The 18,161-nt window shown below is 47.6% G+C and overlaps 1 protein-coding gene across 5 annotated transcripts in view; it reads right to left on the bottom strand.

Moving 5' to 3' along the window:
- LOC115098157 (ankyrin repeat domain-containing protein SOWAHA-like) overlaps window positions 1-18,161 on the bottom strand; it is a 108,464-nt gene that overhangs the window by 88,118 nt on the left and 2,185 nt on the right. For all 5 annotated transcript variants that reach the window (XM_029614533.1, XM_029614530.1, XM_029614531.1 and 2 more), the window contains exons 2-5: window positions 15,549-15,610; window positions 14,817-15,119; window positions 14,209-14,352; window positions 4,819-4,881 (exon numbers count right to left, since the gene is read on the bottom strand). In XM_029614533.1, coding sequence (XP_029470393.1) covers window positions 4,819-4,881; window positions 14,209-14,352; window positions 14,817-15,119; window positions 15,549-15,610 — 572 coding nt within the window. The remainder of the gene's footprint in view (window positions 1-4,818; window positions 4,882-14,208; window positions 14,353-14,816; window positions 15,120-15,548; window positions 15,611-18,161) is intronic.

Raw genomic sequence — 18,161 nt, 5'->3', positions numbered from 1 at the left:
TCTTTCCCTGAAGAGGGGAGCATTACCATAAACTTGCAGAAAGAAATTATGATTAGCTACTGGCCGAGCGGACTCTCCAATTTCCCACGGGAGAGCGTCTGGACTGATCCGTGGTACTACAGGAATGAAAATTAGCAGGTAAGAACCAATTTTCCTTTCCCTGTACGTACCCAGATCAGTCCAGGACAGCTGGGATGTACCAAAGCTTTCTCATTCAGGGTGGGACAGAGAGTCCTGCCCGGAGCACACTGGCTCCAAAAGAACCGGGTTCTGGTGCCCAGACATCCAGATAATAATGTCTGGCAAAGGTATGTAATGACTTCCAGGTAGCTGCCCTACAAATTTCTTGCAGCGACACCTGCTGGCATTCCGCCCACGAAGCCGCTTGCGACCGAGTAGAATGAGCCTTAAGCCCAGACGGAATGGGACGGCCCTGAACCAGGTATGCCGAGATGATAGCTTCCTTTAACCCCAACGAGCAATCTCTAGATTCTGGAGTGGAAGAATCTAGCCCCGCAAAGGAAGGGAGCTCCACGGACTGGTTCAAATGAAACGAGGACACCACCTATGGGAGAAAAGAGGGTACTGTTCTCAAGGAAACTCCTGCTTCTGAAATCCGCAGGAAAAGCTCCAGACACAATAAGGCCTGAAGTTCGGAACCCTTCTTGCGGAAGAAATGGCCACCAGAAAAACAACCTTCAACATCAGATCCTTCAGGGTCGCTCAAAGGGAGGACCACAAAGGACGCGGAGAACCAAATTTAGCTTCCGTGAGGGACAAGGAGTCCGGAGGACGCAGATGCTTAGCTCCTTTCAGAAAACGAGCCATATCCGGATGAGAGGCCGGTGCAATTCCCTGCACCTTTCCACGAAAGGAGCCAAGAGCTGCCACCTGGACCAGAGGGGTTAAATGCCAAACCCTTGGCCAAACCAGCCGGCAAGAAATCCAGTACTTCCGGAACCAAAGCCCTGGTCAGCTGCACCCCGTGTTCCAAACACCAGGATTCAAAACACTCGCCAAACGCCAACGTACGCCCTAGAAGTAAAAGTCTTACAGGACTGTAATAGCGTAGCCACAACCGAATCCGAGTAACCCTTACTCCTTAATCCCCGCCTTTCAAAAGCCATCCGCCTCTCCTAAACAAACGGGGCCCTGATGTAGGAGATCCGGAGACTGAGGAAAACGCAGCGGACCGTCCACCGCTAGATTCAGTAGGTCCGCAAACCACGGGCGTCACCGAGCCCCCAAAAACTCCAAGGACTGGGAAGGATCCAGGTGACTCTTCTCGGGGTTGACCACCCAACCCAGTGAGCTCAACAACTGACGCACCCTTTGAACCACTGCCCAGCAGAGATGCTCCGATTTTGCCCAAATCAGCCAGTCGTCCAAGTAAGGATGTACCAGTATCCCCTCCTTGTGCAGGGCCACTGCCACCACCACCATCACCTTGGTGAATACCCTGGGAGCCGTTGCCAGCCCAAATGGAAGAGCACAGAACTGGAAATGGTGCCCCAAGACTGCGAACCACAGATACTTCTGATGATCCGGATGTATCAGTATGTGCAGGTAAGCTTCCGTCAGATCCAGGGATGCTAATAATTCCCCCCGTGAACCGACACTATTACCGAGCAAAGAGTTTCCATTCGAAAACGAGGCACCTTTAGGACGTGATTGACTCTTTTTAGATTGAGGATGGGACAGAAAGTTCCCTCCTTCTTGGGCACTGCGAAGTAGATAGAGCATCGTCCTCGCCAGAGCTCTCCCTCTGGCACCGGCACTATGGCGCCCAGATCCTGTAAGTGCTGCAGAGTGTCGTGCACCGCCTGGTGTTTTTGGCGGTATGTGCAAGGGGACACTATGTAATGCTCCTTGATAGGACGAGCAAAATCTAAAACATAGCCGTGCTCTATTATGCGGAGGACCCATTGATCCAAGGTCAAGTTGGCCCACTCCTCTAGAAACAGGGATAACCATCCCCCGATCCGAGGAACAGAAGAGTGGGCTGGCCTCGCTTCATTGTGCAGACTTGGCTCCCCCATGCAACTGCGGCGTTCTGTTTCTGGTGGGACGATATCCACGAAATGACTGGTTCCAAGAAGTTTGGCGGCCGGTTCTTTGCCGGAAGGAAGATCCGGTGGATCGTGAGGCACGAAAATGGCGATTCCCCCCCAAATCTGGCCTGCTGAGGAAAGGATCCTCTCGATCTGGGTCTATCCTCTGGCAACCTATGGACCTTGCTCTCTCCCAGAGTCTTAGTCATGTCCTCCAGCTATTTCCCAAAGAGCAACTTACTCTTGAAAGGTAAGGAACCCAACTGCGCCTTAGAGGAGATATCCGCTGCCCAATGTCTAAGCCAGAGAAGCCTGCGAGCCGAAACAGCCAAAACCATGGGCCTTCCTGAAGTCCTCAACAGGTCATACAGTGCGTCTGCACTGTATGCCACAGCCGCCTCTAGAAGGCTGGCTCGCAACATTTCCACGTCAGAGAGGGATACTGCTGCCTGTAAATCCTGCACCCAGTGGAGACTGGCTCGCAGCGCAAAACTGCTGCATACAGCAGCTCGGACCCCCCAGAGCCGATACCTCGAATATTTTCTTTAGCTGTAACTCCAATTTACGATCCTGTAAATCCTTCAGAGCAGTAGCTCCCATGACTGGAATAGTCGTCTTCTTAGTCACAGCTGAGACTGCTGCGTCCACCTTCGGGACCTTGAGCATCTCCAGCGTCTCCTCTGAAAGCGGGTACAGTTTGTCCATAGCTTTGAAGGCCCTCCACTGCCCAACAAGCAAGCTGTACAAATTCCTGTGCGTGAAAGGTGGGCGTGCTGCCGCAGGCCGAGCAGGCCTGACCCCCGGCCTTGACTAGCAGCGAATTTGAAACAAAGAACCGCGGTGCCGGACAGCCTCTCACTGGGAACACCGAGATGCAAGATCGGGCCGTGAAAACAGCATCGGAAGGGAGAAGACCCGGAGTGACCACTAGACCAGGGAAGTTAAGAAATACCTGCTTTTTTTTTTTTTTTTGCTTGTCGGTGCGGTCCTGCTGAGAGCGAGTAAGCAGGGTCCCCCGGTTTCACTCTCAGCTTTCAGCAGCTTCAGGGTTTCCAATCCTCTGCTCTAAAAGCCTCAACTACCAGGAGGGATGGTCCCACCAGGATCTAACAACCCCCTGGGAGGCTAAGCAAGCATCCACCTGCCTTTCTCTGAAGATCACTAAGTTAAAAAAAATAAAATAATAAAAAAATTAAGAACTACCACCTATCTTTCACCAGGAAATCAAATTTTTACCAAATTTCACCAAACTCCTAACACCTAGCCCAGACTCAAGGTTTTGCACCTCCACCATCTGCTGGAGACAGAGAAATACTGACAGACTCTAGGTAGCACCTCAGGGGTATAGGACGTAGTCCGTAAAAACTTCTGTCTCCATCTGCTGGAGGGGAGGCAAATCCCAGCTGTCCTGGATTGATCCGGGTACATACAGGGAACAGAAACATTTAAAATATATTCGGGCCGATACAGTAAAAGTCGCGGGAGAGCACCTGCTCTCCCGGCATGCGCACAGGTCACAAGAATATGCTAATGAGGGCCCGCGGTAAAAAGAGGTGCTAGGGACACTAGCGCGTCCCTAGCACCTCTTTTTTGACAGGAGCGGCGGCTGTCAGCGAGTTTGACAGCCGACGCTCAATTTTGCCAGCGTCTGTTCTCAAACCCGCTGACAGCCACGGGTTCGGAAAACGGACGCCGGCATAATTGAGCGTCCGTCTTCCGACCTGCGGGCCGATTTAAATTTTTTTTTATTTTTTGGGCCTCCGACTTAATATTGCTATGATATTAAGTCGGAGGGTGTACAGAAAAGCCGTTTTTTCTGCTTTTCTGTACACTTTCCCGGCGCCAGCAGGCATTAATTTCTGAAAGTAAAATGTGTGGCTTTGCTGCACATTTTGCTTTCTGGATCTCACGGGAATAACTAATAGGGCCATCAACATGCATTTGCATGTTGCACGCGCTATTTTCTGGGGGGGGGGGGGGGGTTGGGCGCACGTTTTAGACGCGCTATTACCCCTTACTGTATAAGGGGTAAAGCTAGCGCGTCCAAACGCAGACTAACAGTGCGCTCCACCGGAGCACACTGTACTGTATCGGCCAGATTGTGATTTCAAAGAGAATTCAACCAATATCCCACTGAAAGCATAAACAATGTACTGAGAAAAAGGCCAATGCACTAAAGTTTGCTAATGCTTCTCACGGTACTTTTAAACATACGTTATCTAATTTACATAGAACAATATAAATTTGCTTGCAAGAGTTTTAACACAGACTGAGATAAGATGCCGAACAGCTCTTTACCTATTCATGCATAGAAAAATAGTGCATGTTAAAACTAAAAAAAAAAAAAGTTAGACTTGTTATTTGCTTTAACTGCATCTCCAGGAGATAGGGTTTTTACAACATCCACATTAGCGCGCTAATGCTCACAAATTAATGCAAAACTTATTTGCATGTCATTAACACGGACCATTAGTACACATTAGTTAGCTTGCGTTAATAGCCAATGTTAACGCACTTTAGTACACTGGCACCCAAGAGAGCTTCAGTACATTTGGCAGTCAGAAACCAGAAAGAAGAAGAGCATGAAGAAGAAAGGAGGAGGGAAAAGAAGAAAACTAGGAGACTACATTAACAGCTACACACAAATTCACACACACACACATATATATATATACACACACACACACACACACACAAACACACACACACACATATACATACACACACACTGGCTTCTCCCACCCACTCATTTTGATCTGGCACTCACTGCAATGGCTGTGGGTCCCACACTGCTCCCGCCGTCTTCCAATGCTTCATGCTCAGGCTCGTCCTGTATGGAAAGAAAGGGAAAACAAATTGGTCGACTCTTCCTGCATGAGTACCAGCAGATGGGCAGGAAGGAAGCAGTGAAAGCAGAGGAAGGATGCTGAAGGCGATAGTACAAAAGTACAAAAAAAGGGCACCATTTAAAAAGGAGCAGCAAACGAAAACCTGCAGTATCAGAGACCAATGCAAGTTAGAAAGAAACCTCTGCTGAAAAGAGGACCGGAAGGCTCTTATGCATACTGCTCCCAGCATTCCCCGGGAGAGAAATCCAGAGGTCACAGCGAGTGATCCTAGCTTCAAGATTGAACTTTAACTTCCTGTCTTGCATATCCTTAAGCGCTTAAGAATTAGCCACTGAAATGGTTGTTTTCTTCGTAACCACAGAAACTGAGGCATCCACCAACAAGCGTGTCCTCTGGTAACTGATATAATTTACCTATTGCTCTACCAACCTTCAAACCTGTCTCTGGAGTATCCCACTCCCTGACCACTAACTTCTTCACTGTTTTATGGAAGGGGGAAGGCTTTCGCTGGAACTCTTAAGCCATCCATGCTGGATCCACCTCTTCCTGATCAGATTCTTCTCAAAGAACCTTTGTCTCCAGCTCCTTAAGGACACAGGGAATCAGGGGCTACAGTTCTTCCCTGTGGAGAATATCCACGTTCAGATCATCCCTCTCAATAGTTGGGGCTTGACTCCACCCCTCTTCCAGATCCTGTCCCTCCGGAGGGTCCTCTACTAGAGGCTTCCCGTCCTCCAAATCCCGAGGCCTCATCCACAGCATCTGAATGTGCAGCCCTACCAAGGGCTCGCCAAATCTTGGTCACACCACTGGTCAGTGAAAATTTGGACCTCACAAACCTTCTTGCCTGGGAAAAAGCCACCCCACAGCCTTCCTGGCAAGATACACCTTATGCATCAAAAGATCAAATTCAGAAGAAAAAAACACAAAAAAAACGACTTCAGGATCATTAGGATCCTCCCCCAGGAGGTCCTCATCTTCCTCCGACAATCTCCCAGGCTCCCCAGCCCTCTGCAGGGCTCCAATCGGCCAGGGACAGTGGTGGGAGATTCCACACACACCCCCCCCCCCCCTCATGGCTTCAGAGGCAACCGCGAGTGAAGCCAAAATGGCCACTGTTCCCACGCTAAACAGGAAAGGGCCTGCTGCTGCACTTGCATCACCCACAAGTCCTGCAGGCTTTCATTGCCTCCCTGACCCTCTCTCGGCCGTTCCCGAGCCACCCTCTCCCCCAGAGAGGCAGCGGGAACAAAATGCCAGCTCGGTACAGGCGTGCGCATCGCCACATGCAGAGCACTGACTTCCACTCGGCATAGCTCCTACCGGTTCAATCATGTGCCCTGACAGCCGCTCAGAGGATGCTGAAGAAATAATGTGAGAGCCATCACAGCCTTACCACTGCACAGCTGTCTGCGATCTGCCTCCCGGGTTGACCAATGCAAAGTTTTTGGGTTTTTTTAGCCTATAAGGACACTTCCCTTGAAGACAGGCAGCAGGCTCTGCACAGCCTCCTGGGGGAAAGGGAACTGGCCCATCACGTGTCTACCCCCGGCAGCAAAAGGACCGAGCCAAGTAAGTGTCCCCAATCCCCTGCTTGTCCACCTCAGCACCAGAAGGATGGTCCCACCAGGACCTGCCAACCTTCTGGGATGAAATCCTCTCTCCTCTTTTCTTTTTCCCTCTCTCTATTTTTTTTTTTTTAACTAATTTCCAGACTGCAAGTTTTGCACCTGTACCATCTGCTGGAGACAGAAATACTGACGGACTGCAGGTGGCCAACCAGGTTATATGGCAGTGTCAGCAAAACTGACTCCATCTGCTGGAATCAAGGCAAAACCCAGTAGTCTGGACTGATCTGGGTACGTACAGGGAAAGGGATTTATGGCAACACAGTACTGATACTATATCATTACCGTAGGTATACCAAATAATAATAATCTTCCAGTTCTGCAGAGAACCTTGTGATTAATTCCCATTACACTAATGAAATTAAGGACAGTACAGGAGGTGGAACTGCTTCCCCTGCCACTGCAGTGTCAAGGGAAGTAGCTCTCACAGGGCTAAAGTTTGAGTGTAAGTCCACAGTGTGCACAGAACCAGTGCACATGTGCACGCATGCTCCCAGGCAGGTGCAAATGTATGCACAGAATTTTGAAAACTGAAATGGTTTCCCCAAGCACCTCTTCGCAGCGTGCATAAAAGTGTGCATCAACAGACTTATGCACTGACTTTTATGTACACTGGGCTCAGACTAATTTTCAAAACAGGATTTTACATGCAAAAGTCATCTTGAAAATGAAGCACAAGAAGCAGAGAATGCTCCTACCCATGCTGAAGCCAAGTACATTTAACGAGCCCTGCGTGAGTGTAATCAGAGGTTCTCTTTTAAACAGGTACCAACATGAGGCGGCCTGACAACAAGGAACAGCTGGCAAAGATCAGCATCATTTAGTAATTAATATTAATGAAAAAAAAACCAAAACATACACACACACAAACCTCTTCATTTTACTAACAGCAATAGAGAACAAAGTGCCCCCTGAGGAACAACCCTGCACTGCTGCCAAGTAATCTGAAAACAATCAGCCAATTCTTCAAGGAGAGGAGAGATACAAAGAGAGAGAAAGAAAGGGAGCGAGAAACAAGGTGCTAGACCAATCAAACAACTTGCTATTAAGAGATGCATGCTGGAAAACAACAGGACAGCTATGAATTCCTACACACTAGTAGGCTGCCCTGCCCTGCAACACAGATAGACCCGCAACCACAAAATAAGTGACCACAAATTACAAACAGAAACCCCAGAAGTGAGACTCTGCATGTCGTGGAACAGACAGATTACAGAAACAAAAACACATTGACTCCTGTACTGTACAAATACAAAGATATAGGAAATGCACAGTTCACACAGCCGACCATTGGAGCAAAGACCGCATGTGCTTTTTACTTACAGGCCAAGAAGACGACCTTCAAAGTCCAATCCTTAAGAGTAGCTCTGAGGAGAGGTTCAAAAGGGCCTTACACAAACCCCTGAGAATGAGATTAAGATTCCAGGATGGACAAACTCTCCTTACTGGAGGGCGCAGATTTTTAACCTCCCTAAGGAACTGAACCACATCGGAATGAGAGGACAAAACGGCAACCCTCAACTTTACCCCGCAGACAAGCCAGAGCCACCACCTGAATTCTGAGAGAATTGAAAGTCAGGCTTTTAATCAAACCATCTTGAAGGACTGATAAAATCTGAGATGCCGAAGATCGTAAAGCCTGTATGCCTTTGGATATACACCAAACCTCAAAAACCTTCCAGACTCTGACATAGGACAATGACGTAGACGCCCATCTAGCTTGTAGGAGAGTAGTAATGACCACCTCTGGGTACCCTTTTTGTCTCAAAACGCCACCTCTCAAAAGCAAAGCCGTTAGACAAAAGCGATTTGCCTTGTCTGAAAATATGGGACCCTGCCGAAGAAGGCGAGGAAGATGACTGAAGCGCAACTGTCAGTCCACTGCCATGTTGACCAGATTCGTGAACCACGGCCAACATGGCCATTCTGGAGCTACTAACACCACTTCACCTGGTTCCTCTATCCAACGCAACACTTGGGGGGGGGGAGAATGTAAAGCAGGACTTCCCGAGGCCAGGATAGAACCAGAGCGTCAACTCTCTCAGCTCCATATTCTCATCTTCGGCTGAAAAAACGAGATGCCTTCGCATTGAGATGAGTTGCCATTAGGTCCATATGGGGACAACCCCACCTCTCTCAGATGAGCTGCATCGCTGCCTCGAACAACTCCCATTCCCCTGGATCTAGCAACCTGCGACTTAGAAAATCCACTTGGACATTTGACAAATGTGATATGAGAGGCCACTATCTGCACCAAGTGCTGTTCAGCCCAAAGGATTAGCTCCCAGGCTTCCTGGGCCACTGAGTGACTCTTGGTTCCTCCCTGCCGATTGATATAAGCTCCCATTGTCGCATTGTCCAACAAGACTCTCACAGATAGGCCTTGAACCAAAGGCAGAAAAGCAAGCAATGTCAACCTCACTGCTCCTGTCTCTAAACTACTATTAGACCATGAGGCTTCTTCCGCTGACCAAAAGCCCTGGGCCGACTGGCACTGACATACTGCTCCCCATCCAGAAAGACTGGCATCGGTAGTAAGAATAACCCAATCCGTCACCTCTAGGTTCACCCCATGGATCAGGTTGGACCTCAGGAGCCACCAAGACAAACCGTCCTGCGCAAAACCCGTGAGCAAGATGGGCACATAAAACTCCTCCGACAGATTCCACCGAGCCAACAGAGCTCTCTGTAGCGGTTTCATATGTGCAAAGGCCCACGGTACCAACTCCAGCATTGAAGCCATCGAGCCAAGTACCTGGAAAAAATCCCAGGCTCTGAGGACATGCAAAGCCAATGCATGCCAGACTTGCCGACTCTCTCCTCCGAGGAAAACACCTTGCCTTTCAGCATGTCAAACCGAGCCCCCAAGTAGTCGAGAGTCCGAGACTAGATCAGATGGCTATTCGCTATATTTACTACCCAGCCTAGATATTCCAGGGTGTTTATTACCTTCTGCACGAAAAATGACTTCCGACTTTGCTCTGATGACCAGCACTCCCTCGCGCCACAATGCCACCACCACCACCATTACCTTGGTGAATATGCAGGGCGCTGTGGCAAGCCCAAAAGGGAGAGACAAACTGAAAATGCTGACCCAGCACCATGAACCTCAGAAACCGCTGGTGATTCCGAATGGGATATGTAGGTAGGTCTCCGTCAAATCCAAAGAAGCCAGTAACTCGTCCTTGTGCACTGCCGTGATTACAGACTGTAGTTTTTCCGTTCGGAACATCAGGACCTTTAGCATCATATTTACCCATTTTAAATCCAGAATGGAGCGAAAGGAACCTTATTTCTTTGGAACTACAAAGTAGATGGAATACCGACTTTTGCCCCGTTTGCCCTGAGGAACCGGAACCACCGCTCCTAAGTCCTGTAACCTGTCTAACATCGCCCAAACCACCCGACGCTTTTCCAATGACCCACTGGGAGAAACTAAAAGCAAGTCACGAACGGGCAGAGCAAATTCTAATGCATAACTGTCTCTTATTACACTGAAGACCTACTGATCCTGGAGTGATATTGGCCTACTCCCCGTAAAATTGTGCTAAATGAACCCCTATAAAAGCAATGGTGGAGTGGATCAGTCTCGCCTCATTGTGAGGATTTGGCACCTGTAGCCCTGCTTCCTGAAGAAGCCCTGAATGGTCTTTGACCACTTCAAAAGGACTGCCCCCAGAAGTGATCTCGAGAAGAGAACTGCTTGTGCGAGGCTGGAACTCCGCTCACCTAACATCACGAAAATGTAACAGAGACTGAAAAGGCCACTTGCCCTTAGGCTTATCTTCCGGCAACTTATGCAGCTTATACTCACCCAGATTCTTCAAGTGCTCCAGATCCTCTCCAAACAAGAGGCGTCCCTTAAAAGGCAGAGACCCCAAACTAGACTCAGAGGAAACATCCGCTGACCAGTTACATAGCCACAATAACTGCCTGGCTGACACCATAGATCCCATAATATGGGATGAAGTTCTCATCAAGTCATATAAGGCATCTGCCACGTAAGCAACTGACGCCTCCTAGCGCTCTGCTTTATCTGCCTTAACACTAGATTTTGCCTGCCCGTCCTGAAGCTGTTGCACCCAGCGCAGGCAAGCCCTTTGCATGAAGCTGGAGCAGATAGCCACCCACAGACTCAGGGCAGATATCTCAAAGATTCTTTTGAGGAGAATCTCCAACTTCCAATCTTTAACATCCTTCAATGCTACAGAACTCGCAAGGGGGATAGTCATCTTCTTTGTGGCCGCTGAAACCGCAGCGTCCACCTTTGGAAGGGAAAAGAGCTCAGTCTGTTCAGATAAGGGATGGAGCTTAGCCATTGCCCTTCCCACTCTCAAGCCAGAGTCAGGCATTCCCCATTCTCGATCCATCATCTTTTTCACCGATTTATGATAGGGAAAAGCTTTAGGGGGAGCCAGAAGCCCATCCAGAACTGATTCCGCTCCTTCCATATCAGAGTCTTCCTGCGGGACTTTCAGCCCAAGTTCCTCCAAGACCTGAGAAATCAAAGGGCCTAACTCCTCCTTCTGGAGCAAGCAGAGTACTCTGAGGTCATCATCCTCTGAGGCTGGATTATTATATAGATCATCTCCCTGAGACAAGATGGTGTCATCTGGATCAATAACCTGGTCCTGCAACAAGGTCTTCTACAGCCAGAGGTCCTCCTGTGACCCAACCGAGTCATCGAGTCCTCACCAGCAAACCCACGAACGGTGTCCCAGCGGAGGCTCCTTACCACGGGACTGCTCAGGCCCAGGGGCACCGCCCAGACCCTCTAGAGGGTGCTACCCAGACCTGCTTGTTGAGCTAAATAAGCTTCATGCAGCAGGAGAACAAAATCACAGAGAAAGCGCGGGGAGCCTTCGGGAACCGTGAGAGTGCAGCAGCAGCAGATGTAGGCACGGGCATATCTAAGCAAACTTCCTCATCTGCACCCCCCCCCCCCCCCCCCCAGCCTTTCTACTGAGGATAGGTGGGCCGGAGAAAGACATGGAGGCAAATCTCCCCCTTCTTCCGTCTGAACAGACAGCACTGCGGGGGAAGCTAAAATGGCCACCGTTCCCGCGTCGGAGGCCTGCCATGGTTTGCACGTCGGTGCTTCAAAAGATCCCTCAGGGGAGAGCCCAAACGATGTTTCCTACCTCTTTCAGCCGCCGGGGACTCCGAAGGTCCCTTTCCCCCTGAAACACAGGCTGCATATAAACTTAAGCGGCTCAGCCACGCAGACAACTGCTCCACACGCACAGCAAACAGAACCGCGAACCATGCTTCCACCAGCGGGAAAAACACCTGCCGAGCCCCGAGCAAACCCACGAACGGGAACAACAAAAGGAGCTTGTCCACCTGCTACTAGCAGGGATAGGAGGGAGAGAGCTGCCCACGAGACAGCCTTACCATTTTATTTTTCCCCAAAACACTTTACAACTCTGGTCATCCTCTCCTCAGCAGAGAACACAGAGCTGTCCAGCTCAGGTTCAGCAAAAAGCAAAAAGAGGAGAGAAAGACTGAAACCAGAATTAAAGAACAAAGGCAAGCTGATCAAAAGAAAAAAAAAATAATTACCAGCCGCCCTGAGCCTACAGCTGCCTAAGCAGCCGCATGAAGGGGAGGGATCTGGACAACCAGATTTACACCCCACAGACTAACGGAGCGAGCATACAAAAAGATCTCCGACTTCCAGCTCATCCACCTCAACCAAACAAGGAAGGATCCATCAGGACCCAAACACTCCTGGGAGGAAAGGCTCACAACAAAGAAAACAAAAAATCTGCCAGACTGCAGGTTTATGCACCAGCCACCATCTGCTGGAGACAGAGAAATACTAAGGAACTGCAGGTGGCACCAGGGATTATGAAGCAGTGTCAGTGAAATTTTCTCTGGCTCCATCTGCTAGCAGGGATGCATGAACCCAGGAGTATGGACTGATCTGGGTACGTACAGGGAAATGAAAATGTACATGTAACAGACCACCATTACATGCACAGCCCCTGTTTTCTTGCAGTAGGTTAAGGTTTTATTCTGCAGTAAGAGTTAGATCTGTACGAATTATGTAATGTATTTGCATAAATAGTCATATATTTGCATATCAAATTATGTAAAAACTATATTTGCTGGCATTTCTTCCATTCCTGGATAATTTATTTTGTGGGAATGGGATCTTACTGGTCAGTACTGGGAAAAGTGGAATGCAGGAGGAGGAGAAAAAGGAACCCAGGAGGGAGGAATCCACACTCATACCCTTCCTCCTAAATGCCATTTCCTTCTCATACCGTCACACTCCCTCTAATCCTCTCAGCCAGACCCCACACCCTCTCCAATATCATCACTAACACCGTCACATCCCCTCAGATCCCTTCACTCATTCATATCTGAATTACCTCCCCACTGTCAAACCATTCTACCTACTTCTTTCACCATCCCCATCCTATCCCTGCCAACAACCCCTCGCCCTACTTTCCTCCTATCCCTACCACCAATCTCCTCTATAGATCCAGTTTGGTAATCTGAAGAGAGCAGCAATGATGCCTCTGGCTCCTTCCTCTTCCCCTATTGCTTGGAGCCAGTGTCAGCTGACGAGCTTTGCACTGCACAGTTAAAAGTGTGACACTATGGCCCAGGCAGCAGGGGAAGAGGAACCACTGCTGTCCTCAGGATTACCAAGCCCAGCTCAGCAGCCAATAGGAGGGGGAGAGATGCATAGGCTGATGCCTATATTGCTGCTACTTGATCTGGCTCATGGCTTCCTGCAGTGATTCTGCAAGAGTTTGATTGTGTAGCAAGGGCTGGATTCTGCAGCCCTTCCCATAGCGACAGAAACAGAGATCAGAGGCCCTGATATCACGCTCTTTGTTCAGGGACTGTGCTTTTTCTGCATCTGAACATATAGGGGCCGATGCAATAAAATTTGTGGAAAGTGGGCGCTGACTTTTCAGCGCCCGCTTTCTTAGCGCACACATGGCGCCTGCCTGGGGGGCGCCATGCAATAAACAAATTAGGGGGTTGTGCTAGCAAGGAGGTACTAGGGTCGCTAGCGCGACCTTAGTGCCTCCTTGCTAACGCGATCCCGCGGTTACCGGCGGTCTGCCGGTTATGAACACAGATGCCGATAAACTCGGCGTCTGTTTTCAAAGCGGCCAGCAGAACTTTTTTTTACTTTAAAAAAAGTACAGAAAAGCAGTTTTCCTGCTTTTCTGTACTGTTTTTCAGTGCGCTCAGCTATTAACGCCTGCTCCAGGCAGGCGTTAATAGCTGAGTGATAAATGTGCGTCTGAGATGCACATTTATTTTTTTGCATTTGGAATGAATGAGTAATAGCGCTCATCACATGCATTTGCATGTGATGAGCGCTAACTCATTCACTCTGTGTCGGATGCTCGTTAAATAGGCGCTAATCCCCCTATTGCATTAGGGGGTGGATTAGCACCTATTTAACCCGCGTCCGATAGCGGGTTAAACAGTGCGCTCGGCCCCATAGTGCCCATATGAAAAAATGACACAGATAGTTACATACTGAATCCATGCTAATGCTTTCCAAGAATATATCCATATAGAAACAGAGACAAATGTACTTAAGTGCAGACCAACCTGCTGCTGTTCTTTTGTCTGATGAATTAGATATTAAAAGCTTTAGTGATGGCACCTTCAGTACATAAGTTGAGACCTGAAGTCACTACTGCTCACCTTGGTGATGGGATCTGCTTCATCTTCCTCAGGCTCTGCTGGTACCTCTTCAGACCCCACTTCAGGGCTTTCAACCTTATCTTCCAAAGAGGAAAGGCTGCCAACATGGAGCTCTGGTAAGCTGTCCCAGGCTGCATAACCCACCTTCCATGCCATGGAAATATAAAAACCCGTTATAAAAGGACAATGATCTCTCTCACACTGTTTCAACTTATTCCACCTCATCTCATCCACTCAACACAAGACAGCACAAACCTTAACTACAAGTCCAAAGCTTCACAATCAGAAACCTCTCTAATACTGATCTTTGAAGGGACAGCACTCAAAAAAACCCAACACCTCATACCAATTGACCCCCAGCATGATGGTCAACATCAATGGGCGGCCACTCTCTTGTACCTGACACTGAAACTAGACAGATTTGATAGCATAAACTTCATCACAGCCAGCTGACAGCATGCCCCAAAAATTGCTTAAAATTATGTTATGTTTCTCAGATACTGTGGATTCCACCAGTTCAACTATAGTGACTCTATTTTACAGCATATGATGTTTCAGCAGTACAAGCTGCCTAAGGGCTATGAACCATAGCTTTTGTATCTACTCACCTGGGTAGAAGGGTCTGGCTGAGAGACAGCAGAGAAGTCTGTGACATGGATCTTTGGCGGAGGAGCGTGTAAAACACTTTCACTTGTGTTCCTCAGAGCTTCTCCAACTGAGCTTCCATAGGACCCTTCTTCCAACTTGGAGACAACATGCTTGGATACTGTATCAGGTAGCTGGTTCTCTGGCAACATCATGCTCATAGGATGATCTGGCAAAGGGCCCACTGTGGTACCATGCTTATCAGCATTTCCCATGCTGGTGATCAAAAACTGATATTTCTTCTTTAGGATCACATATTTCTCACCCTAGAAAGACAATTCATCCTCAAGAAAATACAGTACTTCCCTTCATCCATTTCCTCCCCAAGAGGAAGTCAGATGCTTGAGATGGGGAGCCAAGACAGCATACAGGACAGAAAGTCTTACATCTGTAACAGTCATCCTACACCTCACTTAGGCATTTGTCTGTCATCTTTAAAATACATGCTTCAAGTTATATTTTGTAACATGCTGCTAGTGTAGTAAGTGATTGTAGCAGGATGCCTGAATTCTGGTTAGCCGAGTGGGACAAACACTAAGCAGCCACAAACCCGAATCTGGTGTGCAGCAGTCCATTCCCATACAGAGGCTGAAAAAAATCCTGGAGGTCAGCTCCTGTGGCATATGCTGGGAATGGGTGGAGGGACAGAGAGGAGGGCAGTGATTGTTATATTTGGGGACCCTGGTTATACTCACATCCTCTTGCTTTACGACTGCCACCTTGTTAATGATATCCTTGAAGGTCTCCCGGTGTTGAGCTGCAAAGAGAAGAATAGTAAAGAGGGGACTGAAAAACTGGGACCCATCTTACTGCCACCAAAATGTCTCTATCAAGTTATCACTGAGAAAAATCAAAAAGGAAAAGCTGCGTTTGTGTTTGGGTTGTTATTTGAGGAGGATGTTCCTTCAGTGCAGGTGAGCCCCATTTATGCCACATGCATTTTCAGCAGATAACTAAGGGCCTGATATTCAGAAGTATTTACACACTTAAAACTGGGTTTTGCAAGTGTAAATGCACTTGATCTGTGTAAGTGGGCTTTTGAAAATTGCTACAATACATGCCATTGAATTGTCACTAGGATTTACCTGCGCTGAGTGCACTTAAGGGTAAATGAATTTTGAAAATTGCTACGGAGTTACATTTTATGTCAATTATGCAATATTGAAAAAAATCAAACATATGACTGATATATGATACATAATATTTCCTTTTACATATCATTGACTCTTAGAGTCCTGAGGAAGTCAGGATTATGGCAGCCAAACCGCATTGAGTTCTTCTGGCGTTTACTGTCATGTGTCTTATTGGATAAAGTTTCCATGGTTAGAAGCTGGAGAATAGATGAGTGCCAATGAGCCAAGGACGGACCTGTTAAGTTTCTCCATTCCACGAGGATACTTTTTGCATGCCAATAGAAGAATTTTTGTAATCCATGATAACTGAGCCTTTGCTCCCTTGAATGCATGTGGAAATATTTATTTATTTAGCACTTTTATATACCGATTTTCCAGTAAACAGAATTACTAATCAAGTCGGTTTACATTCTAAACAATAACCATGACAAGAGGATGTCTTACAATAAACAGGTAGATTGAACTTGGATAAAAATAATTGGGGTTAACTACATAAAGTAAAAGATATGGGGCCTAATGTAGGCTGGAGTTAAGAACGGGTGTTGGGCATAAGGCTAGGTTTTTAATATTGCTCTCTGGGGGTTACCAATGAAAGGGATCATAGGTTGGAATACACATAAAAGCTGAAGTTAGGAGAATGCTTGGGCTTTTATGTGTATTCCAACCTATGATCCCTATTCCAAAATATGCCAAACAAGGCTGTTAAGAGAGAAAATGGGATCTTGAGGCACAGGATATTATTTGCATATCGAAAGACTTTCTTCCAAAAAGTTAGAAAGGCTTGGCAGCTCCACAAAGCATGACCCAGGTGTGCTCCTGGGGCCTGGCATTTAATGCAGGCTTCCGTATCTGTAAATCCTGCCCGAAAAGCTTGATGTTGTAAAATATACATCCAGAGAATTATTTTAAACCGTGTTTCTCACAGTAGGATGTTGCTAGTGACTCGTGAAGTGGTCATGAATGCGACTTTAAACGCCTCAGGGGTAATCGCATAGGAAAGCTCTTGTTGCCATTTGAGTCTTATGTCGTCCATTGTCCAACCTTTGAAAGAGGATTCCAAGTGTTTATAGTAAAAGGAAATGGAGTGCTTTTTAGGACGATCCAAGACAAACCAGTTGATAAGTGTTACATTTACACGTGTACCTCCTTTGAAAATTCACCTGAAAAAGTGCAATTGTGCTTACACTGCGGCCTTTAGTCACCAAGGCTCTTCTCCCATTCAGACTATGGAGAAAAAAGCTTAGTGAATCACACTCTATATTTTGAGAACTACAAATACTCAGGGTGGCAGTGCACAGTTTGTGACAAGTTCTGATCTCATTTGTTGGACTAAAATGAGAAGGCAGCAAGCAGCTTTTCTTTTATAACCCGGGCACCTTGTTTCCTGCCATTCTACAGCAACTACTGCAAATTCAGCTGGTTGCCATGGAATCTTTCACTTGTGTTCCTGCCTTCAGCATCTTTATTTGGAAAGGCAGTTTATAAATGTAATTAAAATAAATAAATCTAGCATTGATTGTTGAATTGGGGGACACTAACACCCTGCCTCCTTCCCACTCAGCAGCACTGCAAGCCAGGCCTCTTTGCCGCCTTACCTGATACTACTACAGATAGGAGCTAGCCTGCCCTGCCTCTCCCCCCGCCCCTGTTGACAACCTGAACTGTACATACTCAGTCCCCTTCCACTGCCAGCACTAGATGGCTCACAGGAGCCAAAGTTCCTAGGGCCACTAGGAGGGAGGCAGCAATCGCCAGCAGCAGGAGAGGTAAGAAAATGTGGAAGGAAGGAGTTGAGAGACTGAAGAAGAAAGGGAGTGAAATTGAAAAAAAAGACAAGAGAGGCAGGAGGGGGAAAGAAATAGAGAAGGAAGGCACAAAGAAAAGCAGTACCTCAAGACAGAGAGAAACAGATTGTAATAAAAGGAGAGCTAAGAGACTGATAAGGAAGACAGAAGAAAGGAAATGGGGAAAAGAACAGAAAATGAAAAAGTAAGAAACAAAGCAGTAAAGGAACAAAAAAGAACTAATCCAGAGGCATACAAAGGCTGAAAGGTTAAATTGGTCCTTACCTAATTTCCTTTCCTTTAGTCCTGACATATCAGTCCAGACCAACAGGGATTTCCTCCTACCAGCAGAGGCCCAATCTCTTTGCCTTCTCTAAATAACTTGGTCCCA

The sequence above is a fragment of the Rhinatrema bivittatum genome, chromosome 8 (genome assembly GCF_901001135.1).
Source record: "Rhinatrema bivittatum chromosome 8, aRhiBiv1.1, whole genome shotgun sequence".
Lineage (NCBI taxonomy): Eukaryota > Metazoa > Chordata > Amphibia > Gymnophiona > Rhinatrematidae > Rhinatrema > Rhinatrema bivittatum.
Note: the sequence above shows the minus strand (reverse complement) of the source record. Positions and strands in the feature narration are given on the sequence as shown.